General features: G+C 36.5%; 1 protein-coding gene across 3 annotated transcripts in view; it reads left to right on the top strand.

Moving 5' to 3' along the window:
• LOC127654730 (bromodomain adjacent to zinc finger domain protein 2B) overlaps nucleotides 1–27655 on the top strand; it is an 83970-nt gene that overhangs the window by 23978 nt on the left and 32337 nt on the right. For 2 of the 3 annotated variants that reach the window (XM_052142047.1, XM_052142046.1), the window contains exons 2-8: nucleotides 10866–10970; nucleotides 14418–14606; nucleotides 19040–19198; nucleotides 19410–19573; nucleotides 20697–20891; nucleotides 23095–23556; nucleotides 25376–25865. In XM_052142047.1, coding sequence (XP_051998007.1) covers nucleotides 10868–10970; nucleotides 14418–14606; nucleotides 19040–19198; nucleotides 19410–19573; nucleotides 20697–20891; nucleotides 23095–23556; nucleotides 25376–25865 — 1762 coding nt within the window. In that variant the 5' untranslated portion in view covers nucleotides 10866–10867. The remainder of the gene's footprint in view (nucleotides 1–10865; nucleotides 10971–14417; nucleotides 14607–19039; nucleotides 19199–19409; nucleotides 19574–20696; nucleotides 20892–23094; nucleotides 23557–25375; nucleotides 25866–27655) is intronic. The other variant, XM_052142048.1, reaches the window with a different exon arrangement.

The raw sequence follows: 27655 nt of genomic DNA, 5'->3' as shown, positions 1-27655 counted from the left end.
GACTCAAAACTGCCGATAGTAAGCACCAGGTACAAGGCGTGATGTAGCTGTGTAGTTTTTCTCAACCCCACGCCACTAGTCAAAAATATAGCTTTGATACTGAAAAGCTACTTGATTTAAAAAGTAGCGTAGCTTACGCCTCGCTACTCAGAAATGTGTTTAAGCTAGCGAAGCTACTGCCCATCACTGTCTATTGGTTAAAAAAAATCTAGATTTGCTCTATACTGCTTGTGGTCTGAACAGTCTTACTTTTGAAGACTGAAGAACTCAAACATTTGACTCATCACAGGGCAACAAGGAGAATACCAGCAACGCGTGTACTGTACCTTTAACATTTTGCCCTCTGAAAAGAAAGCATGCTCTGTAAATGCAATTCAATCAGAAGTTCTCGCCAGAAATTCTTTGCATTTAATATTAGTTGCATAAAGTGTCAGACTGTGATCCACAGGTTTATTTGGGGAGAGCATTTTTCAGGGTTTGTTCTGCAGATTTTGTCTGACGCTGCCTTAATGAATAGTTGCATTAAAAAAGTGTAATCAGACTTTTGGATGCCATGAACTACATTAACAGTTCTGCACTTTTGAAAATGGAGTGCGGATCACCCCGTGACCCCAAATGCTCCAGTTACATTAAAGCGCTTCATTCTGCATCACAGATGCGCATAAGTGGTTTTGAATCGGAGCCTGTTCTCATGAATTATTTTGATAGTTTTGTGCGTTTTATTTTTATTTTTTTAAATATCTGTTAGTTCTCCTGGTAAAGGGCTGAACTTAACGTCTATTGGCAAAACTGGTCATATAGGGGTCACGTGGACATACAGTAATGCAGCCTAATTATACAGGGGTTTCTTAACAGGACTAGTCCACTAAAAACTTACACAACGCATCGACTAGTCAATTATGAAAATGAGTACTTTTGACCATCCGAACCTTCCTACAGTGTGAAAGCATTTCATTTAAATGAAAACAGTGTTCGACACAGTTAACACTAAATATATTATAACATCAAATTGCAATACTTACGGAGTTGCAATATAAATTGAATCGGTAATTTAATATTGTATTCAATAAAGCCTGAAATATGAAAAGTCAGATTATACGCATATATATATATATACACACACGCATGTATATACACACACACGTGTGTTTAAAATATACATCACAGCTCACAATTTAAATATATCTTCTAAAAATTATATTTCAGATTTCTCAAAGATCTGTGTATTTTATTGTGACTGGAATGGATGGAATATAATGATAATTAAGTCATAATTTTGATACATGCATTTCAACTTGATTTTTTTAATAAAATAATGTACAAACGTTTTTGCAAGCACAAGTTGCTTATATTCAGCAAATGCTTATTTTGTAACATCAGTAACTATATAAACATTGTTATTTTTCTTTATCAAACATTGACTAAACAAATGGCATGAGTTTGGGGGTGGTACTATCTATTTGGACAACCTGTTTGGTGATGCTGGTGCCGCTAAAAATGGCACACTTCAGTTTTAAGAGGCCTTCATTTCCTACGGCTGTTTACCTTCATTCTAACGGTTTTATTTCGGTCTCTGACAGTTCTAAAGAAACAATGCAGAAGTTATAATGACTTTGCCCTCGCCACTATAATAATAGATCTTCATTGTTTATTTGGTCACCTCTGTCATGATGGTCGCTGACATGTGAAGTCTGGTCCATCTAAATGGCCTACTGGTGTCCTCGCTTTTGAGGTGCCATTGTTTTGTGAAGGTCAAGGCTTTAAAATTAGCCTCATCTCTGCACAGTCTCATGTTAGGTTTCATTTTAAGGGCATTTCTATTCACTTTTGTGTAATAAACAATAGTTTTGTTACTCTGTGTCGCCACATGATGCGAAACCGGTTGAGAACCACCGGTGTACACACATTAGAGGTCTTCCCTTTCAGCTGAACTGTGATATCATCAGATCCTTCTGTGTCTCTCTCTCCTCTTCTCGTTCATTATTCAGTCTGATTAGAGATCACACTTGAAGATGACATTGGTGTGATGAAGAGTGTGATGTATGCAAGCCCCAGGCATCGTTCTGTTTTTCTGCAGCGTTGCCAAATGAGATGTAACCTTTGCACAGATGTGCTCTGTTTTCTGTTTTGTGATTGCCTGTCATTTATATTCCAACACGCAAATAAATCCATGCACAGGAAGTACTTTTTTTATTTATGAAATGTGTGTAAATTTTTTGGAGGTGAGTGAAGCTTAAATCATGCAAATGATATGTTTCTGAGAGTTCACTTTGTTAACACTGATAGAGAAAGGGAGGTTTGTGTCATTTTTGGTTTGGGTAATTTTTGACCCGGGAGAGGAAGATAATAATTTTTAAATACCACATCGTTTTTAGTACGAGAACCAAACTTTGGGACTTTGTCAAGGCTATCAAAATACACATGATTATAGTTTTTTTGTTTTCTGATATTTTTATAAAATTGAGGCTAGTCACTACACCACCATGAGGACTTGGTGCACATTGGGAATTGGGCATTCCATATTGGGGAGGAAGAAAATAAAATAAAAAAATATAACAAAAATTGGTTTGAGACATAGCCATTAAAAAAAAAATATTTTGTGTTTGTGGGTCAATTTTGACCTGGGCATCAATTGTGGATTTACATGAAATTATGTCGATAATTATAAAAAAAAAAAATTCATCTATGAATTTGATTTTTACTTATAAACACTTCACTTACAGTTAGCCTCTTTCCCAAACACTTTCACACACTTTGTATCTCACTGGGACTTCACAAACTCAGGCACACATACACAGCACACATACACACAAATACACTCGCACAACACACACATACACACATACAACACATATACACACTCATCACAACACACATACACTCACACAATGCACATACATACACACACACACACACACACACTTATACATACACACAACACACTTATACATACACACACACAACACAACACATATACACACTCATCACAACACATACACTCACACAACACAACGCACATACATACACACATACAACTCAACACATATACACACTCATCACAACGCACATACATACACACACACACAACACACTTCTACATGCACAACACACACACACAACACATACAATCACACAACACAACGCACATACATACACACACACACAACACACTTCTACATACACAACACATACACACTCATCACAACACACACACAACACATACACTCACACAACACATATACACACTCATCACAACACACATACACACACAACACATACACTCACACAACACACACAACACAACGCACATACATACACACACACAACTCAACACATACACTCACACAACACACATACATACACACACACACACACAACTTAACACATATATACACTCATCACAACGCACATACATACACACACACACACAACTCAACACATACACTCACACAACACAACACACATACATACACACACACACAACTTAACACATATACACACTCATCACAACGCACATACACTCACACAACACAACGCACATACATACACACACACAACTCAACACATACACTCACACAACACAACACACATACATACACACACACACACAACTTAACACATATATACACTCATCACAACACACATACATACACACACACACACAACTCAACACATACGCTCACACAACACAACGCACATACATACACACACACACACAACTTAACACATATACACACTCATCACAACGTACATACACTCACACAACACACACAACACAACGCACATACATACACACACACAACTCAACACATACACTCACACAACACAACGCACATACATACACACACACACACAACTTAACACATATACACACTCATCACAACGCACATACATACACACACACACAACTTAACACATATACACACTCATCACAACGCACATACATACACACACACACACAACTTAACACATATACACACTCATCACAACGCACATACATACACACACACACACAACTTAACACATATACACACTCATCACAACACACATACACACACAACACATACACTCACACAACACACACAACACAACGCACATACATACACACACACAACTCAACACATAGACACACACAACACAACGCACATACATACACACACACAACTCAACACATAGACACACACAACACAACGCACATACATACACACACACAACTCAACACATACACTCACACAACACAACGCACATACATACACACACACAACTCAACACATATACACACTCATCACAACGCACATACATACACACACATGTGTTCTGATGACAAGTAATTCTCACTTTAGATGTCAATATAAATTGTGTATTCTGTGAAATGTAATCTAAATAAAACATAAGTGTTGAAAAAAAAAGATGTCTTCACATGTAGCTCACTGGTTTTGCTGTAGTTCATGTATATTTTGAAATGTCAAAGAATTTCTATATTTTATTATTTAAAAAAAGGCATATTAATTAACTTTTATATTTGTCAGTTAACATGCCAAACGCATACATCTTTTTACATGTATGAACAGTTAAGAATCTGTTACAATATAGTTTTAGATGGAAACCATCAGGTTATGAATGATTTATAAGCTTGAGGTCAAAATTGACCCGCGAATGCAAAAGGTGCATGCAGATCCTCAACGCAATTGTAGAGTTAAAACGCATATATTTCTGTTCGGGAAACTGGGAGGTTTTAAACTTTAATCTAGCTTGAAATTGTTCTATATTCTAAAAATCTGTTAACCGCATGAGGACACACCGAACATGTTTTTGTGTCCATCTGTGGTGTCTTTCCATGTAAATGTGCACTAGATGGATGTCTTGGTTAAAAAGAACAACAACTTTTAAACACTAGTCTCTAGCTGGGGATCCATCTAAATGTTTAGCATTTCTTAAGTGTATTTAAAAACAAAATCGTTGTTTGTTTCTATCCACTACGTCATGAGCCGCTGTTCCTCCTTTTATTAAATACTGAGACAACCATAAGAGCCATTTGTTGGTTAATTTTCTCAAAACTGTAAACACTGTCTCTCCGGCACTATAAATGGTTTTATAACTCTAAATTTCAGTGTAAATGTCTGTCATTTAGACTATTACAGTAATGATCTTTTGGAAAAGGCTATAATCTCAATTGACTTGGTAATATCCAGTGTGTACTTATTTCCCACCAGAGGCCGAGCTGAGCGCAAATCTCTGGCATTATTTGCAATTTTCTTTCATAACCTTAATTTCCATCCTCATATTTGCTAATTAGACACATATGATGGTGTGATGTCACCAGAGGCTAACAAACATGTGCTAGAACAATTTGAACGAGTTGTAAACAAGCAGAGCTCAATATTAGTGTAATCGAAGTTAATAACCCTGGGGAAATTGTCTCACACTTATTATCTCCAGTTTTCTCTTTCTGGATGAATTTCACAAAAACATGTCCAGGTCAAAAAATAAAGAAATTATCTGCTGCTTTTTTTTTTTTTTCATTGTTTTAAGTAAAATTTTTGGTAACACATTCTGTGAAGCCTATATTTTTAATACATTGTAAAGGCATTATACTGAAAATTCATAAAGTCTCATAATATACTGTATAATAAGTTATAACTTAATAATTCTATATAAATAATAATAAATAATTCTAACTGTAGTTAAAGTACATTAAAGACTTCCACTATTCATAGTTGTACTTTAGAGTATAATGCATTATAACACAAGCAACATCCTATGGAGGCCCAAACCTGCATAATAATAAATAAATAAATGTAATAATACAATAAATAAATAAAGGAATAAATGTCTTGATAAAGAAAAATATATAATTAGTTTTTAATTAAAATTATTCCTGAATTTATTCCTTTTATTATTTTAACTTTATTTTTATTCTTTTTAACTTTTAATTATTTATTCATTTATTTAGCATATTTACTTCCATATTTATGTATTCCCATTTATATTTATTTATTTATATATACATGTATTTATTTTTACTTTCTGTGTGCAACATGTAAATGAGGGAGGCGGTCCTTGCGTAGCTCCAGTGCATCATTGGTTGAGATCTCAATAGTATTTATCGGAAGCAGATGGATGTCTCACAATTTTGAATATGCAGGGAAACATTTTGCAGAGAGTTTAACAATCCAGGATGTGTTTCGACATTCATACCAGCATACAGATCTCCTAAAACAGCAATCAGCACCTCTACTCTAAATCTAACCGTCATTTCATGCGCGGTTATCCACTTCATTCTCATGTCGCGCAACTCTCTAGATATATCTGAAGCGTTAGCTAGGCCTATAGATATTTTTTTTAATTTATTGCAGAATATTTTATATATATATATATATATATATATATATATATATATATATATATATATATATATACATATACATATATATATATACATATATACATATATATATACATATATACATACATGCATAAACGATCAGGGAAATGAAGCATGGTTGTATCTTTTACAATGAACAATCATAACAACAGAAATCAATATTATGGATTTTCGGACATCAAAATATGAAGTTATATACACAGAAAAGAAAAGCATAATGTTAAATCATATCATTTATGAAACTTGCTCATTTTGTGGTTTTGTGATTGTAGTATAACCAATAAATCTTGGATTGACTGAAGGTCTTATGTTTATAGTTAAAGGGGTCATGACATGAGAAACCAAATTTGCCTTGATCTTTTGGTATATAAGAGGTCTTTGTATCATTAAAACGTCCTGCAAGTTTAATATTTTAAGACGTCCTCCCCATTCTAAACGAATCATTTATTTAATCAAGCTCAAAATACAGCTCGTTCTGGATTCATGGTTAGAAGTGACGTGACGGTTAGAAGTGACGTAACAGCGTTTGCATATGACCGCCTCCAGCACAAGATAACTACGCTTTAAGCGCAAGACAGCTACGCTCATTTCAGTATCGCCGTGCGCCTCACAAGTGTTCAGTCGATGGACAGCGAGCTCTGACAGAGACTACTTGTGCACAGGAAAATTACGATGCCACACAGATGTGCTGTTCCAGGCTGTGGTCAAACAAAACCTCTGAATAAGCTGCCGAAAGATCCAGGCGTCAGGGAAAAATGGATGCAGTTTATTTTTTGCGGACGTCCCAGTCACGGCAGTGTTAACTTAAGCGTTTGTCCTGTACATTTTAAGGATGACTGTTTTGAGAACAAATCTCAATATGATGCTGGCTTTGCCAGAAAACTGTTGCTCAAAGATAAGTCCGTGCCGACTATTCTGGGAACAACGACGGCGCAAACTGTAAGTAATCTATTTTAAACTTTAAACTACTTTTTAAAGCGCAATTTCATTCATTATGAATAATCACAATGTTTTTACTTAGTTTACTTGCATATTGTTCTGGCTGGGGCGTCAATAATTGATACATAGGCACTGACGTTAGCCAATCATAACAGTGGGCGTTAACACTGAAGTCTTAAATGGAAAACGCCCCCAAAACAGACTGTTTGAATCAGAGGATGAGAAACAGGGTGGGAAAAGGTCATAAATCACTAGATTTTAAAAGTTTTTCTTAAAAAAAAAAATATTAATACTATAATTGCACCTAAGGGAACATAATAATACAATAAAAAAAACCATGTCATGACCCCTTTAACACTATATATGACCTGACGTCACATCAAAACAAGTCTCGAGCACACGCTTCAATAAGTGAGAATATTTAAATATGGAAATAAATACATGTGGGAATAAATAAATATAAAAATAATTAATAAATAAAAAAATAACAAATGAAAGAATAAAAAAAGTTTTAAAGAATAAAAAGAGAAAATAATAAAGGGAAAAAAAAGTCTACAAAAATAAATTCAGGAATATCTTTCATTAAAAACTAATTATATTAGTTTTTTCATACATTTATTCCTTTATTTATTTTCTTATTATTACATTTATTTATGTATATATTTATTATTTTTGCATGTTTTGTCCTCCATAACATCCAATGCTAAAGCAGCAGATGTTAATAAAGTTAATGGGATAAGTGCTGTATAGTGTAAACAGTTAAATGGCTTTATGACATGATCATACTATAAGAGATCTTTACCTGTATACAAGTCAAACTTATATACTGCGAGTTATTTATAAAAGAAGTCTCCAAATAAGATGCACAGACATTAAACTTTATTTAATAGAGTCCAGTGTAGAATCAGTTTAAGTGTAAACCCCCAACAAGATTTGCTACATGTGTGATCAACATACATCATTTTTCGAGAGAGTGAGTTTCTGATATTTCTTACCCTTGTAGCTTTGTGTGTTTTTTGTAAAATCTCAGAATTGACACTGAATGTGTTATTTAGTATTTTTTGCATGTGTTAATGTATATATGACTTGCAATGTCTTACAACCACTTAATAATATCTTATTGATGTTTATAAGAAGACTTTGCTGTTTTCACTTAAAGCATACCTACATTACAAATATATATATATATAATACATTATAACTTGTGCAGATAAAATTAGATGTTGCTTGTGTTATAATGCATTATACTCTAATGTATAACTATAAATAGGGGAAGTCTTTATAATGTATTATATTTGAGGATTAAATATTTATGTTATAACATATTATAAGGTGTATTATGATACATGCCTTTACAATGCATACATAATGTATAAATAAGGGCTTCATTGAAAGTGTAACTGATATTTTTTGCTTTGTAACATTATTTCAATGAAGCACATTTCCTCTCCTTATTCTCATTCTGCAAATGCTTGCTTGTGTGAAATGTATGTTGGCTTTAAGGCTCAAGTTTCCTTTGCAAAACTGGCGGAGGAAGCCATTACTTTACATATTATAAAGTGCATTTCCCAAGAAATTCAAACAGCCTACATGAAAATAAAACACTGCATTACATCCTACAATGGCTGAAGATTTCATTTGAACTCTCATGCATGTCTGTCTTACACTGTGATGTCTCTTTTTGTTGTCCGTCTTCTAAGAGGGTCATCAGAAGGGCAGTTGGGTAAATCTGAAGTTATCTGAGAATAGAGCAGAGAGTTTCAGGTCGTCAAATGCCTGCGGTGTCATTTCATGTGTTTCTCATGTGGTCAGAATTAGTTTAATTTCTGTCTGTGCTTGATTTTTAGTGCACTGATGTGTGAGATGTTGATGTTTCTGAGAAACCGAGGATGAACTTGCACAAAGGGCTGGGAGATATAGCAAAAAACATAAATCTTAATATTTTCTTTATGGACTTTTTACCATATTCAGTGTTCATGAAGGCCTGTTTCTCAATAGTCATGTATTTGCTATGGGAAATGTGACAAAAGGGTGTTTTGTTTCATGTAAGGACTAAAATACAGTGTAAAATCTGGTAGAAGACCCCATGAAATTGCTTGACGAGCACATTTTTCTTAACAGTGTTGATGTAAATCATTAACATGAAGTTGGGGCAGGAAATATCAATGTGTTTGTCTTATATATATATATGTTTAGTATGCATTATTGTTCTCAATGAAAGATCAAGTGTTGGGTCTGGTATATTTTTCACACCTCTTTGGCTATACATTTTGTTGTGTTTAAATTGGAATAAAAGACATTAATTGTTTAAAGGGATAGTTCACCCAAAAATTAAAATTCTCATCATTTACTCACCATCATGCCATTCCAGATGTGTATGACTTTTTCTTCTGCAGAACACCAACCAATATTTTTAGAAGAATATCTCAGTTCTGTAGGTCCATAAATGCCAGTGAATGCAGAGCTCTAGAAGTGTGATCGAGCTTGAAATCATGATAACCAAGAAGACTAAAGATGTCAAGATTTAAGGTGAAAAATTAGTTATATTTTGGTCTGTTCTCACCCAAAACTGATTTGATCACTTCAGAAGACAGGATTGAACCAGTTGGTAAATGGTCTGCACTTGTGTTATATTTAACCTTAGCGGTATTCAAAGTGCTTTACACTGTGTCCCAATCACCCATTCACACACCAATGACGGCAGAGCTGCCATGCAAGGTGCAAGCCTGCCATTGGGAGCAACTTGGGGTTCAGTGTCTTGCCCAAGGACACTTCGGCATGTGGAGTCGTGCCGATTAGCAGCCGACCCGCTCTACCACCTGAGCCACAGCCGCCCACAAGTTGGTTACTTTTATGCTGCCTTTATGTGCTTTTTGAAGCTTCAAAGTTTTCAATGCTGTTCACGTGCATTGCATAGATCTACAGAGCTGATATAGTCATCTAAAAATCTTCAATTGTGTTTTGCAGGAAAAAAATCATGAGATTTTTCATTTTTGGTTGAACTATCCCTTTAATAAGTCACTTCTTATATATTGCAGAGAATAAAAAAATGGAGAGAAAAACACATTACGGAAACATAAAACTGGTTTTATATTCCCTTTAGATTCTGTTCTCTTTATTTGTGCTTGCCACCAGCACTCTTTATTTGCGGTCCATGTTAAAGCACAAATGAAGTGTGGTTGTTAGTCGGTGTGATTTGCTGTTATGTAAATGCCCCCTAAGAGATAATGATGCTGACATTTGCATTCAATAGAAGATGCATCTTTGTACAGCGCTACAAGAACTAGACCGTACGTGTTTTGTTCCATTTCTGAAGTTTACAAGAAGCTTTTTTTGAGCTTTGAAAGCATTGAAAAACACACATGCGAGTGAGTCTTAAAAGAACTCATTTCACCCCCAAATAAAAAAGAAACGGTTTTCTCAAAATCACAGTGTAGATGCTGTTATGTCCTGACTGATTAAATACAGAAAACAGAGAGAAAGGGTGTGTGTGCTGGTTGTACGCCAGTTTTGATTTTGCAATATGTTTTGTGTCTGTCAGATATGGAGTCAACAGAGAGTCTAGTGTCACCAACATCCAATCAGATGTCAATCAGATCTGCAACAAACCACAAAGACCCCGCACCAGCCAACCGCAGCATGAGCGGTAAGAAAACGCACAAACAATCATATGAAAATCCATGCAGGGAATTTACATTTACTTGAAATGTCTGAGTGAAGCGACTTTCCAATGCTTCATACGAGAGAACATTTACATTTATGCATTTATCCAAAGCGACTTACAGTGCACTTATTACAGGGACAATCCCCCCCGGAGCAACCTGGAGTTAAGTGCCTTGCTCAAGGACACAATGGTGGTGGCTGTGGGGATCGAACCAGCAACCTTCTGCTTACCAGTTTAGTGCTTTAGCCCACTACGCCACCACCAGTCCTAGAGAGAATTGTTTGGTGCATTTGTTTGGTTAATCTTTTTGCTCTACTTTAAAGCTGCATAGCAGTAATATAATATGACAAAAATACAGCCATGTTGTGTTTATAGTGTTCTGCCACTCACTGGACAAAATTAATTGTTAAAGCGCTACATTAATTTAAAAACATGTGTGCTCCCTTTTACTGAAAATGCTCTCAGCGCACACACACACACACACACACACACACACACGCACCTTATTATCCAAACATCAGAAATGCACCACGTGCATCTTAAGTGCAGCTGTCTCGCACTTTTCTGACAGTCTAAAGAGGTGCTTCATTAATAAACCGCAACAATTAAACAGACTCGGGGACATCTACTGCCAATATGCTGCTTAGACTGCGATAAGCTTTTATTTCTAAAGTCATTGTAGTCAAAGCCATTATGCCGACTGCCTGCTGTTAATGCACACGCTGTCAGATTAACCTGGCCACAAAATAATAATATGCACATTTTTAAATGGCACTTTTGTGCTTTATTTTTTTTCTCCCAGTCTCTTTGTTCTATTTCATGATAAGAAATGGCCAAAAAGATGTTTTTTTTATTTTATTTTTTTTCTTCATGCAATTACAGCCAAAAAGAGGTCTCGGCCGTGAGAGGTTTTTCTTCATCGCTCATGAATTATGTATCTGAAAACATTCATATGCAACAATAATTGTTTTTCCCAAAGATAACCTATATTGACCAGAGTAACCAGTTCAAATCAGTGGCGTCTCTGCAGTCAGGTGTATAAAGGCTATATAACATATTTGTAACATATATATAATTTTGCTGCCCATATAAATTTTAATATCATAATGATTTTAATATGCTTTTGATTTGGCCTTTAGGTTTCCTTAAGTCTGTGCCATAAGACAAATGTTGTGAATGTCTGAGAACGTTAAAATCAACATGAAATCAAAATGTACCCTGTTTGTTTTATTAATTTGCATTCCTGGTTTATTCCTGGAATTTTTCTTGTCTTCAAAATTGTTTTATTGAAATGTAATAAACTCTCATTGTATTAAAATATCATATTTGCAATATAATGGACTTTATTCTGTATGGAACGCCCCCTTTCCATGATCCAACCATGTCCGGATTAATTAATAAAATCATGTCCTTTTGGGTAAAAAATAAAAAATAAATCTATACTTTTTTTTTCTTTTATTTATTTGTTATTTTTTATATAGATTTATATTTTTAACTCTATCTACATTATGCAAAATGTATTATTCACGATGTAATGGTGAATGCCAGGGCAAATACATTTCCATGAATTCTTGGTTTTACTTCAACTTTCCCCTTGGCCGTCCGGCCGGCTCCGGTTATTCGGAAGAATGGAGTGCATTAATATTTAAAGGCTTTTTGCAGATTTTATTGCCACTTCCAGGGGAGATGAGGGGGAAGGGGGCGAGATTTCGTCTTATCCTTCAAGACATTTATTTTCACAAACCCTCAAAGGAGCCGATGCAGCTCATTAGAATGAGATTCAAAGCCAAGATTTGTCTTTATTTTAATGTAAACCGGCCATCACGGCAGCTTTTTTTTTCTCTTGAAGGGAATTTTTCCTGCGTCCAGCTTTTGTCGTCTTCCTCTGTGCTCTGGAGATCTCTCGGGGGGATCATTTAATGCTGCGTGTCAGCAGTAAATAATTTCAGCCTTTAGCCTACTTAAGCAACCACTCAAATGCATTTAATTGGTTTAGTGATTATATGAAGAGCATTTAATTTATGCATGTGGTTTATAGAATTATTTAAATGACACACAATAAAACGGCAAGACAAATTTGACTTAATACAAACAAATATAATTAAGAATGTATTCTTGGACTGTATATGAAGAATATAATATTATTCTATAATAGATGCTTAATTGTTGGGGTGCTGATTTTTCTTTCTATTCGCTCTACTTCCAGAACAACATCTTGTCAAATGAATTGTAATAAACAGGATTTCCACCTTCATGGGAATTATTATGATTTTATATTTTGTGATTTCTAGGCCTGTAAATGTCATGGGAAATAATCCAATCTAAACATCCTCAAATAGTCATGAACCTTTCTACTGTAAATCTAAATATTTCTGGTTATGATCAGATCCATAATATTTTCTGATTGCAATCTCTATAAAATTTATTATTTTTTAAAACCTTATTTAGTAACCAGTCAGTAAAAAGTAAAGGAAATTGATTGGTTATTCCTTTCCATTTCCTGTGAATGCCAGTCACCCCGTCTGTACCTCTAACGTTGAATTATGTATGAATATTTCATGCGATCTCTGACAGTAAATATTCAAACATGGTTTTATATATCAGTCTATTATACAGTGCCAAGAAAAATGCTGGAAATTGTTTTTGTGGACTGATGACACTAAGGTTGAATTGTTTGGAGAGAACTTGCAGCACTATGTATGGCATGAAAAGGGCACCATATACCAACACGAAAACATCATCCCAATGGTGAAGTACGGTGGAGAGAACATCATGATTTGGGGTTGCTTGGCTGCCTCAGGGGCTGGAGCGCTTGCCATCATTAAGGGGAATAATTAATTCCAAAGTTTATCAAGATATCTTAAAGGATAATGTCAGGGTGGCTGTGCGCGCCATCTGAAGCTCCGTAGAAGTTGGGTGATGCAGCAGGACAATGACCCTAAACATCGAAGTAAATCCACTACAGAATGACTTCAAAAAAAGAAAATCCACCTTTTGGAGTGTCCCAGTCACTGGAGTCCAGAACTTACCCCAATACAGATGCTGTGGAATGACCTCAAGAGAGACGTTCACACCAGACATCCTGAGAGTATGGCTGAGCTGAAGCAGTTCTGTAAGGAAGAATGATCCAAAATTCCTTCTGAACGTTGTGCCGGTCGAATCCGCATCTAAAGGAGGATCAACCAGTTAATCAGTACAAGGGTTCACTTAATTTATCCACAGCACTGTGACTATTTAATGGGACGTGTTCAATAAAGACATGAACTATTATAATCGTTTGTTTGTCTATACTTGTGACTTTAATGAAGATGAGATCAAATTTTATGACCAATTAATGAAGAAAGCCAACCAATTCTAAAGGGTTCACATACTTTTTCTTGCCATTGTACATGCATGAAGGTAGTGCTATTTTATGTCTCTCTCTCTCAGGGCATTTGTTGGGAATGGTTGGCAGTCAAAGTTTGGGAATGCCTTCAGTTTCCAGTGTCTTTCCCTTGATCCATCAGCCAGGCTTCAGTCTTCACTCCTTTGCTCCAGGCCGCTCTGAGTTTGGTGGTCTGGGAACTCTGGGAATGTCTGCCGCTCTGGCTGCCCGCTCTCAGCTTGGCACTCTGCCAGGTATGTTGGTCAGAATACATCACAATCTTCAGATGTCACTCTGTGTCTTCACAGGTATAATGTCGACCTGCTGACTTACGCCATAGTTCATTAAATAAGCCACTGGGACTGTGCATTACTGTGATTTTACCCCAGATAAGATGCATTTGTCTAAATCGCTACAACACACGGACTCTTGTGGCTTATTGCTTTTATAATATGGTGGCAACAGCAGTATGATAAAAGACTCCAATGTTCAATAGATCGTTACATTTAGTTTTAATAACATTTGGAATTAAAGGTTTTCCACTAAAATAGTTTATTAGCCTGTTTCCAAACAATGTAGCAAATATAAATCTAGTATATGCATTGATCTGCATTTCACAGCGGCTTCAAGCGTGCCTCATCCATTCAAAATTTAAAGCAGGGGTTGCGCTAACCAAAATGTCTAATTACCTTTTTTAATTCCAAATTAGTTCATTTCTATTAATTTATTGCCCTGAAATGTGTAAAAATTACAATTAAACTGACTTTGTTCACCAGTGTATACTTTTCCAAAAATTGTGCAATACATGATATAAATTGACCATGATGGAAATATTTCTACTCTGAGTGATGGATAAAGATTTATTTTAGCAAAACCTGATTTAGAGTCGTATCTATTTATTTTATAATAATTAGGGGTGTCGATTTAACGTGTTCATTCAGTGCGATTAATTATGTAAAAATAACATGTTAAGAAATGAATGCAATGAATCATGTTCTCGGACCGTAATAAGGAATATTCCTTCCATTGGAGGATTCAAGCTCAAAGTACCACCTTTTTTCAGCAGGGGGCAGTAAATGAAACTCCAGCTTTAATGGCAATGCACAGTTTTACAGAGAACAAGCCACACTCCGGTTCGCTCGACACTTGTGATGGCACAAGATGAGGACATGTTTTTGCGCTCAAACACAGCTGGACAGGCTAGAATATTGAGACGTGTTTTTTTTAAGTTTCGAAGTACGTTTAACTTGACAAAGTGACTTAAAAATGGTGTTTGTGATGCGACCATCTAAAGTGTTATGCACCAAAAGCTCCTTATAAAAGCCGTAATAAATCAATCTAGATTGACGAATGGATTTCTGTGGACTGTAGGACAATGATTGGCTTATGATCAATAAAATGGAAATACACAAATATATTGCCTTTTTGTATGGTCTTAATGCTTTACTCATAGATGCATTTAAATGATCTGAATTATTATATTTAGAATAACCCTATTTAATAATTATATATTAAGTTATTGTTATTTAAGGGCCTATGTTTGCAGATATTTACATGCAATTTAATTGTTATTTAATTTGATTAATTAATTGGCATCCATTTAAAGGTATAGTTTATCCACAAAAATGAAATTTTTCATAATTGTAAAAACATTTAAATCTGGTTCTGATTTCACTTGGATTTAAAGGAATATTCCGGGTTCAGTACAAGTTCAGCTCAATCGACAGCAATTGTGGCATAATGTTGAAAAATGTATTTCAACTCGTCCCTCCTTTTCTTAAAAATAGCAAAAATTGAGGTTACGGTGAGACACTTTCGATGGAAGTGAATGGGGCCGATTTTTGGAGGGTTTAAAGGCATAAATGAAACTATTCCTTTAAAAAAAAGATTTCTTCTTTAAAAGTATTTTATATATTCAATCACTTTTTGCTTTAGTTTCACAATGCTCATTCAAGTGCTTAAAGCAGCTCTATTCCAAACTCGTCTTCCCAGATTGTTCTCACGCAGGCAGCATGTATCTTCTTTATAGTGTTCTACATCAGTCCAGCGGTCCACACGGAGGCCTTGACATTTATGAAGACCTAAACGCTGCGGGTCAAAGCTTTGCTTTAACCTCTTGTATCAGTTCCAGTCTCTCAAACTCTCTTGTAATCGCTCTGTGTCACGCAATGTTTCTCTCTGTGCAGGAGCAAAAAATTGTTGCCATAAAAGCAAAACCTGAAGGACAATCGAATACTGAATCTGTCTCGTCAAAAAGACCGTTTCAGTGTTATAACCTGATGCTTTTGTGGTTGTGAAGTGTTTGTATGATGTTGTTTTTGCAGCTGTGTAGGGAGCTAGTGATTCGATTTACCATCTTCAGCAGGTTTATATTGAAGGATACAGGGCTCTGTAATCACAAGATGAATTCTCTGTAGCTGTGAAACATTTAGCAAATCGGTCTGTTTGTATAGATTTGTTTGCTCTCATAGGAACACATTTTTGGGCTGTTTAACACGGGTGATGTGTCCTTTGATAATGATACAGCAACGGCAGTATGTGACAACAACTTTAAGTGAAATATGGTAAATGGTCTGCACTTATATAGCGCCTTTTTAACCTTTTCGGTATTCAAAGCGCTTTGTTGACTCGTTCACCCATTCACACACACATTCATACACCAATGGCGGCAGAGCTGCCATGTAAGGTGCTAGCCTGCCATTGGGAGCAACTTGGGGTTCAGTGTCTTGTCAAGGACACTTCGGCTTGTGGAGTCGTGTGGGCCGGGATTCGAACCACCAACCCTGTGATTAGTGGCTGACCTGCTCTAACAACTGAGCCACAGCCGCCAGAGTACTTTACTCTTTAGAGTACCTCATCTTCAAGTGTGTACAGTTTCTGCATTAACCCTTTAAGCTGTAGGGGTGTTTGTATAGATTGACTGTTTCAGTGGCATACCCAAAATTGAAGGCTTATATCTTATATCAAGTGTTTGTATTTTTTTTTTTTTTACTGATTTTACATGATGTATATCTCTGGCTGTATATAAGGTGGCTCCAAAAACTGCTTTTGTTTTGTTCCCAATCATGTTAAGTGTAACTGAGAACTTGTCCTATAAAATTGTGTTGATGCGACAAAGCAATCAAAAGTTATAGCATTACAAACATAATTTATCATAGTGTCCAAAAGTCTCTCTAAACAAATAAAAGATAATAACTGTACATAAGAACTAATTACACATGCAAACACAACAATGACTAAAGGTTTGCATAGCATGCAGACGTGATTTTAGTCATGAGATTTCACAGAATGAGTTTCATTCGGTGCCATTTGAGTCATCATCGAGTCTGTGTCATGTACTTGGCGCCATCTGCTGGTGGTCATATGTAACAGTCACCAATCGCATATCTCTCTACCGGATGATTTCGTACACTGATCTGAACTCTATCCGCTTGGTTTGGCATTCCATGGTGCTACATAAATTTCGATGATGTCATCTGATCCAGGAAAGCTAATGTGTTCTCAGCCAGATTGCAAGATGCACATTGTGCTTGGGACACACGAATCATTTGATAGTTTATACAATTACCTTGTGTGTGGGCTCGTTTGAAAGATAATAACCTCCTCTAAATAATGGTATATGATATTTTATGTTCTTTTTATATTTTGTAAAGTTATAGGTGAAAATGCGGCATACAAGCAATACGTGTTCACATGAAATATAAACAAAATGTATCAAAGACCTATAATTGGCTATTACTCGCTAAATTTTTGTCTTGTATTCTAGCTTTCCAATGACATATGACACATGGCGATTTGATCAGTTTGATGTTTTTACTGAGTACAATAATATGTACAGTGCAAAATTTAATAAATGATCAAAATGGAACGCTTCTGATTTGTCTGCAAATGTCAAAGCACTTGTTCATTTTTGGTCATAATGTCTACATGCATTGTAAAGTAGAGCTTCTAAGCTTTCAAAAGATATTTATTTTGTGTTGGTCAAAACTGTAGTTATTAATGTAATAATAACTACATTTATTATTGTGGCCGGTGGGCCAATCCGAGCTTAAAGGGTTAATTTTAGTTGTGGTTTTAATGCTATATAGTACCATTTGTAATCATTTCTCGCTTACAAAAAGCTTTTGTGTTCTTGAGCCCAGGGCTGTGTAATATACAAAATATGAATGATATGTTTGTGATTTTTAATTTTGCAACTGATATAAAGTTTTAATTATTTCATCATTTCCTCACCCTCATGCCACCTTAACTCGTATAACTTTTTTGTGAATAAGGAATGCATTTTTGTTTTTTTCTTACCCACACCTATCATATATTACTTCAGAAGACATGGATTAAACCACTAGAGTCGTATGGATTACGTTTATGCTGCCTTTATTTCCTTTTAGAGCTTGAAAGTTTTGGATGCCATTGGCTTGCATTGTATGGACCAAAACACCAAATACATCCTTCAAAAAGAATACGCAATTTTTGGAACTTCATGCATATCATTTTTTTCATCTAGCAATTAGTGTTTTGTTAAAATGCATAAATGCAAGTAAATATTGCGGTTGGTGCATATAAAAGAAAATGATTATAAATAAGTCTTCTATGTGTTTAATTAGTGAAAAACAGCGTGTAAAACTTGCCTTATTTTAAACCAGATGTTCAGATTGTTAAATGATCTATTTGCTCTTTGTTTTATCAGATTGGTGGCATTCTATAGACATTAACGGTCAGGGGTCAGCGGTGTTCTTCCCTCATCTTTTGGGTCTGCCGGCGTTATTCAACACCTCGTCACTGAGTCGAGACCAAACATTTCTCCAGTCCCGAGCTGCCAGTAAGAGCGGCCATGCTTCTGCTAAAGGTGCGAGAATAATTGCTTATATGCATGTGGAGTTGCTACCCTAAATTGAAGGCTCGAAATCGGTCACTTATAAGGTTCCATTTCAATTATGTTGGCAGTAGACCGCATCGTAGCTCGCTAGGGTTTGCTATCAAAATATAGTTTATAGAATCACATATTTGACGATGTACAAATATATTTGCTAATGCTTCATGCATGTTTGTTACTGCAGCAGGGCTGAACGGTTCCGTCAATGGAAAAGAAAACTCGAGCTCCGTCTCTTCCACAGCCTCTCCAGCGCTCACCCCTTCAGATCCAACCAAGAGCCCAAAATCCAGCCAAAAACCAGCCCAAAACCAGCGGCAAGAGAAATCTAGGCACAGAACAAAAGACGAGGTAAACATTATTTTTTTTTTTTTTTTATTATTATTACAAATTTACAAGCATTTTATTCTAAACCTGAATGCTGTTACTTGTCAAGCTCTAAAAAAGGACCAATAGACATAATAAAAGCATCATAATAGTAGTCCATCTCACTTAATTTGAAGCCATATGAAATCTTTGTGAAGAACAGATTGAAAGTTTGTTCCACAATGTAAATTAATCTTAGTGCTGGGTTGTAACTTATTACATGTTATGTTGATTATGTAATCAGATTACAACAATCAATTACTTTTAATGACATTATATTCTAAAATAATCAGATTAGAGTTACTTTTTATTTGGGATGCCCCAATGTATCGGCTGCTGATATTTATCGGCCAATTATTGACCAAATTAAAACCATCAGAATATCTGTAATAAGCATGAAAGCACCCGTATGAAAAAAACGATGGTTTATATATAATTAATTAGTAACACACCCTGTAAACTCTGAATTTAAATGCACAATACAGAAATAATAATAGCCACAATATGTAGAAGAGTTGGCACTCTTAAGAACATGTAATATAACCTTTTTATTCTTTCTCGTTCTCACATTAATGCGGAAAAACCGCCATAAACAGACGTGACGGTTGTGAAAGCGGCACTTGCCTATACATGATGAGGTAACACCATTTAAAACGCTTTGAAACCAGCAAACTTTGACTTCTGAGATATCGAAAATTATATTTTTAAGCATAATTGATATGTAAAACAGTGATCGGATGACTGAATGAGGTAAGTGGAGAAATATCGGTATCGCCCTGTAGCTTAGGATAGATGTAATCCAAAAGTAATCAGATTACAGAGGTTATGTTACCGATTACAATTTTAGTAATGTAATTTGTAATCGGCATCAGATTACAATACAGAAGCAATCTACCCAGTCCTGATCGTTACATTGTTTGTAAACCTCATGTAATACTTTCCCAACATGTGCATCGGTTTTATCGGTATGCCAAATTTCGTTGGCTCTTCATGACAGAAAACATCATCCATATATTTTCTAATCTATTTTAGTCTGACATGTAAACTGAAAGGGTTGCAGAAAGGTGTGTGTATGTGGCTGCTCCACTGACATTGTTCTTCCTGACAGAAATTTTGTAGGAAAGGGTCAGATGTGTCAATCAACAGTGACAGCCAATCAGCATCCAGCTCTGATTGTTCTAGTGATGCTCTCAGCAGCAGTGACTCGGATGACCTGGAGGCAGATGACGACGATGATGATGACGATCAAAGTGATGATAGTGTGGAGTCTGACTGTGGAAAAGAGGCGAACAAGAACAGAAAGGTGTGTGGGGCAATAACTAGGACATTGTTTTTGTGCATCATATTTGATGCATTGAGCTTTAAAGGTCATCATCCTCCCAAGGCCCAGCAATGTGGTATTTAAGTTTTTCTTAGCCCATACGTGCTACAGTGGTAAATCTTGGGGTATTATCAGAGGATCCCTGGGCTTTTCAGAGATACCCAATTTTTGAGAGTTTGGCCATGACAACTTCCTCTCCTTGCTCTATAAATATGGATTGAAAATCAATCACATCAAATACAATACAAATATAATATTCTTTGTTCAATACATTTTTTCATCATATGTATTTTATGCACCAAACACCATATAGACATTTTAAAAAAAATGCAAATTGTAAAAAAAACATTTAACTGGGTCTGGTTATGATGACATCATAATAGCTTGTAATGTCAAACAATGATATCTTTATAATGACAGAGCAGGCTGCATACTGTATATGAAAACACAGACACATTAAATATATATTACAAATATATATAATTTGCAAAGCTTTAATTATTTTTCAAAGGGGGTTTCGATAAAATTATATTCAAAACTTTAACCAAGCACAAGTTGCTTATATTCAGCAAAAACTCATTTAAAAATATCAGTAACAATATAATCAACTTTCACCTGTACTTTATTAAAATAAGCTGTCATTTATCCCAACATAAGCTACTTTTCACGCTAGTTCGCTGCCATTTTGATCAACAGAAACATTGAAGCTGCTTTTTTTCACAAATAAGCTCATGAAAATGAGTGTGTTTAGTGTATCTTCATGATTTTATGATGATGGTTTAACTAGTATAGTACATTATTTTCCTAGACGCCTTTTATGTCCAAGTGTATCTGTTTGTGTCCGGCACGATGACAAGGAACACCCACTGCACGATTCGGCCACTGCAAGTAACGCCTCCTTTGATCGCTAAGCGATTCTGTTGGCTGAAAGCACCTTTTCAATACTATGCAATCGCTGAATGATTCTTGTTGCATGAACTATGCAAATAAATTTTATATGAAAAACAATTGTTTATTTATAATTAATTAGGAACACACTTTGTAAAAACTAGACAGAAATATTAAAAGCTACAGTATGTAGAAGGGTTAGCGCTCCAAAGAACATGTAATATTACATTTGAATTCTTTCTCGTTCTCACATTAATGCGGAAAAAACTGCCATAAACGGACGTGACAGTTGTGAAAGTGGAACTAACCTTTACATGATGAGAGAAACCCTCCAAAACACTTTGAAAAAAACTTTTGTACCTGTTTATGCATTTTTATGCATTCCAAGGTAAAACTGTGATCTGATGACAAAATAAGGTAAGTGGCTAAATATCGGTATTGGCATATAGTTTGTCAAAATTGGTATTGTATCAGGCAAAAATGTTCATAACTGTGCATCCCTACGTGCAACCTAACAGTTAGCCTATTAGCTTAGCATACAACTAGCCGATTAGCCTGCTAGCTACACATTGGTACAACTTCTCTTCATTTTCATCATGTTTCTCCTCACTGTGTGCTGGACTCCAAATAAACACAATGTATGAATGTGACATTCAGCATTTTGCCAGTTATTTGAAGGGGGTGTAACTTGTAGTGGGTGTCTTTTGTAGGGAGGTAAACTACCTGTAGCTCATTAAAACTCTTATATGTCAATATTTTAGTCATGTTTAGTTATGTCAATAAATGTCCTTTTAAGCTAGTCTGGGAACTTGTACTGTACCTTTCTGTGTGTTTTGTGTTTGGTGGCATACACAGCCTCACCGCATATGATGGTAAACCTCTCGCCGCCTTCTCTTTGCTTTCCTTTTTGCAACATTGGCCATGTCTGTTCTTGTGCAGGGAACTGGCCCATATCACATCATATCACAGTTTTAAAACATGAAGCTTTCGGCCTGATGGTGAAAAAGCCTTTTTAGGTGTATTTTAGCATTTATGGACTTTTCCCCATTCATTTCAGTGTAAGTGTCATCATCTTTTGTTCGTTGCCATACAAAAATAAAGTCTTTTGGTAAACATTACATCTACCACAAGCTGTTTTGCATGACGAAGCAAGGAAATACGATTTGATTCGAAGGATTTATGAGTTTAAAACTGCTGCAGGTGAATGTTGGGCTGTTGTGACAATCCCTGTCTACATGTTTGAACAATGATGTCAGAGACAGGTGGCCAAATCAAAGCGGTTGTTCTCCTTACACAGGGTGAAATGCAGACAGACAAGAAGGATCATCGCACTGTAGGGCAGAATACACGGGACATCCGGAGTTCTCTCTCGTCCCAGCCCCCAATGCTTCACATGACCCCCCTGCCCTTCCAGTCCTTTAGACCCTCAGAGGAGCCCAGGAAACACACCAGCGTCGTCCAGAACACCGGTCTCGCAGTCAGCACAAAACCACTGGAACTAGTCATCAAGTCGCGCAGGGATCGAGAGGCAGCGCCTCCTAAACCCTTGTCCTTATCCTCTCCTAAAACTCTCTCGCACTCAAACTCTCTGAAACCAGTTTCCCTCATCCCGCTGCAGAAGCCTATATCTCTGTCTTCATCATCCTCACTCTCACCATCCTCAAAACCCCCTCCTTTGCAGTTGGACAACCTAAAAATGGGCAGGAATTACCTTAACGGGACTCTCCTGAGCATGAACAACCTCTGCATACTCAAACAGGTGCAACACACAACGTAGATGATAACCGTTTGCAATTCTACAAGCTACTAACATAAATTCAGAAATGAATAATAGAGCAACAGTCTGGTTCTGGAAGTAAATATCCCATAAATATTTCCAGATGGGAATTGATTATTTTGTTTTGTTTGTTTATTTCTCCCCAATTCCCAATGCGCTCTTAAGTTCTCATGGTGGCGAAGTGACTCGCCTCAAACTGGATGACGGAGGATGAATCTCAGCGCATCTTGTCACGTGGCTTGTTGAGCGCGTTACCGCGGAGACATAGCACGTGTGGAGGCTTCACGCTATTCTCCGCGGCATCCACGCACAACTCGCCATGCACCCCACCGAGAGCAAGAACCACATTATAATGACCACAAAGAAGTTACCCCATGTGAATTTACCCTCCTTAGCAACCGGGCCAATTTGGTTGCTTAGGAGACCTGGGTGGAGTAGGGAGTTCAGCCATCAGTCATGTCATTTCAACTGCATTTAAAAAAAAATATCATGTTAAATATTGGATTCCCTGGTGAGGAACTACACTACCCAGGATCCTGAGAGGAAAAATCTACCAATCCGAGAATTGTGGCAAACAAAGTGCGCCGAAAGAGCTCTGCTCCCATAACGCACTGTGAATGACGCAATCGAGTCGCCCTCCCTACACACTCAAATTACTTATTTGTAAATATGTTAATGTTTCGCTTATACGATCAAAATATATAGTTCTATACTTTTAATAAACAACTTTAAATCAATATTTTAATACATTTCCATTAGTTTTTTAATTTGATTTCGTCATTCGCAATGCTTCATGGGATTGTAGTTCATTCCCTCATTAAAAATGTTAAAGGCATATTCCGGGTTCAATACAAGTTAAGCTCAATCGACAGTATTTAAGGCATAATAATGTATGTCGATTACCACAAAAATTTATTTAGACTCATCCCCCAGTGAGGCCCTTACTGTGGAAGACAATGGGGGCCAATCTGTAAACATTATAATACTCATGGTATAGCCACAAGACATAAACCAAATGCTTTTGAACATGATTTTAGTGTGATAAAATCACTTACTAACTGCATCTGTGTAAAGTTATAGCCAATTTTACAACTTCGTTGCCATGACATAACGCCATACACATGAAAACCCTAAAACGACCATAAAACTTCACAGCTCAAATAACACATGATGTTTAACAGATCCATTTTAATACAATTATAAGCGTCACATTTCTGCCTTTTTTAAACCCTTCAAAAATTGGCCCCTTTCACTTCCATTGTAAGTGCATCACTGTAACCTGCTGATTTTAAAGAAAAGGAGGGATGAGTCAAAATGTTTTTTTTTTGGTGGTAATCAACATTATGCCACAAATGCTGTTGAATGAGCTTAACTTTTGTTGAACCAATCTTGTTTGTAATGTTGTGATTTCACCTCAAAGCCGGTTGGTTTGGTTCGGTTCATGGCTTAGGAGTCTTTCATGATGGATTTTATAAAATCCCTATGAAAAAGATTAATGGGAAAAATACTTCCGGAACCAAGACGGCAGAAAGATTCTCAAGCCTTAGATTGATATATCTATATGATCATGGAAAAAAAAATATTTCAAATATTTAATGATGGTGTATATATATACATTGTGAATTAATTCAATTCTGAGATTGACGGTTTATTAAAAAATGTAAGCTGCAACATAATATAAACAATAAAAGTCTGTTCCAATATTTATGCATGTGAGGGCAGCTTTGTTCTGTTTGATTCCTTGACTTATTGAAATGAATCTGAAATGAATGACACCTGACTTCCCTTTCTGTCCCATCAGCCATTTCTACCTCAGGAGTCATTCAAAGAGGCATCTTTTCAGCTGAAAGGTGCACAAGATTCCGGTAAATCATCTACCTACACCAGTCAGCATTCCAATCTCTTCCTCTCTTCCCATCCGACCGGGAACCACCAGCTCAATGCCGTTCATGATGCTCCTCTGGCCTTGATTAGTAAACCTCGCTCCCAGAGCGCTCGCACCCCTGATAGACCCCTGCTCGCCACCACCAACACCCCCATCGACCTCACGACCACAGCGGGCAGGGCGCCCTCACCAGCACCCATGGAGATGGGAACATCTACCTCACCTGGTCTGATTCTGAAAGCAGGACAAGGAAAGGGCTGTAAAACAGGGCAGTGGGGCGTGAAGAAAGAGAGGCAGTCTTTGGTGGAGCTCTTCAGGGGGGCGGAGTCTGACCTGCCCAACATTAAAGACTCTGATGACTCATTAATGGAGGACGAAGATGAAAATGATGTTTCAAGTCTCTCAGGTCAGTGATCTTGCATAGCCAGCATGAAGTCTGAACACTGAAGTAGTTTGTAGAAATGTTTAGGGATGGGATTTGAAAGGAATTAAATGATTCTGGTCCCTAATTTGATTAATCTGATAAATCCAATTCAGGTTCCTTGAAAGCTGAAATGTATAATTTTTTTTTTTGGCTTTTAAATACTTTCTCCAATCCCATCTTAGAGACAACTATAAGTAAACAATTCATAGGTTATTTTTCTCAAGATGTAAAAACGGTCTCTGTGGCACTGTAACAATTCCGTCGTTTGTTTTGGGTGACCCGTCCGCGAGTTTAGGCCGCGAAATGTGCTGAATGGGCCGCGATAAGCAACAATGAGCCGCCGCATTATGCAGAACGGACCACAAAATGGCGCCGCGGTATGCAGAAAAGGACAGCGAATCCCCCACCATCACCCCAACCCCCCCATCTGCTTAACAGTTGGGCCAGTTGCCATGTAAAATCCCAGGCCGATTTCTCTTCCCAGTCCAGCCCTGATCCTAACTATAATACACAATTTACCACATTTTGTTTACATGCATTATACAAGAAAATACTAAGCAAATTCAATATAATTGATGGTAGCATATGTTTTGAAGTCAACAAAACTTTGTACCGAATCTGTATCTACAAATTGTCAAATGAGCAACGCTATGGGTTTACATGTTGACTACAATAATAAAATGAGATTAATTGTGATTATTTTAACCAAGCTTTTAGAGAAAATGGATCTTATACATACGTTTTTTTGTTTTATCTGTTTTTATATTCTAACCAGGACTTCGACTTGAAAATAGTCATATAAGCTGACATGACGTTAAAAAGTTGGGCCCACTTTATATTAGGTGTCTTTTACTACGACACCATGTGCTTATTATGTACATAAGTGTTATTGAATTGTACTTGAAATTAAAGTACCTGCATTCAGTTACATCTGTAGTTACAATGTTAAACCTAACCCTAACCCAACCCCAGGGCTGGACTACTAATCTGGCACACCAGGCATTTTTCCGGTCGGCCGATGCACTTTGAGGCCGATCGTGAGAACTGGGCAGGCCGGTTGGTCGGCCAGCCACGAAATGGGCTGACTAAGCCATAATAAGCTAAAATGAGCCGCCTCATTATGCAGAATGGACCACATAACGGTGCTGCGATATGCAGAAAAGGACAGGACCCCCTCAACAACTCTTGGGCCAGTTGCTATGTAAAATCACAGGCCGATTTCTCTTCCCAGTCCTGCCCGACCCTGACCTTAACTTTATGATTTATGATTCTTATCTGATAATAATATCTTTAATGACAGAGTCACGTACTCATCATTGTATTTTGTATGAATCGTTAGCTTAGTCATCCTTATATCACAGGAGAAAATTGCACATGTTTTTATTTATTGCCAAGGCACTTTTGGGTAAATTACCCCCTTATGTTTCTAATCTTTTAAACTATCGTACAAGTAGTTACTGCACGAGATCTACAACTCAAATTTGGGCATGGAATTAATTGCAATTATATAATTAATTGCATTATATGGAGTTAGGATGAAAATAAGGAGCATTTCAAACTGTTTTGAGACCAGTGCAGACAGACAGCACACTGGAGGTTAAGTCATTCACTAAATAGGGAGCAAGGGAGCATCCTATAGCTCTCTATGCAGTTAAGTGCATTCACTCCTAAAATCCGACCAAAAGTTATTTCTGATGTAATGTCTGTAACGTCCCATAAACATGAATAATCAACACTCCTGGAAACATAGTTAACAGTTTGATTTAAAAATT

The sequence above is a fragment of the Xyrauchen texanus genome, chromosome 14, assembly GCF_025860055.1.
Source record: "Xyrauchen texanus isolate HMW12.3.18 chromosome 14, RBS_HiC_50CHRs, whole genome shotgun sequence".
Classification (NCBI taxonomy): domain Eukaryota; kingdom Metazoa; phylum Chordata; class Actinopteri; order Cypriniformes; family Catostomidae; genus Xyrauchen; species Xyrauchen texanus.
The sequence above is the reverse complement of the archived record's forward strand: the minus strand, read 5'-3'. Positions and strand labels throughout refer to the sequence as shown.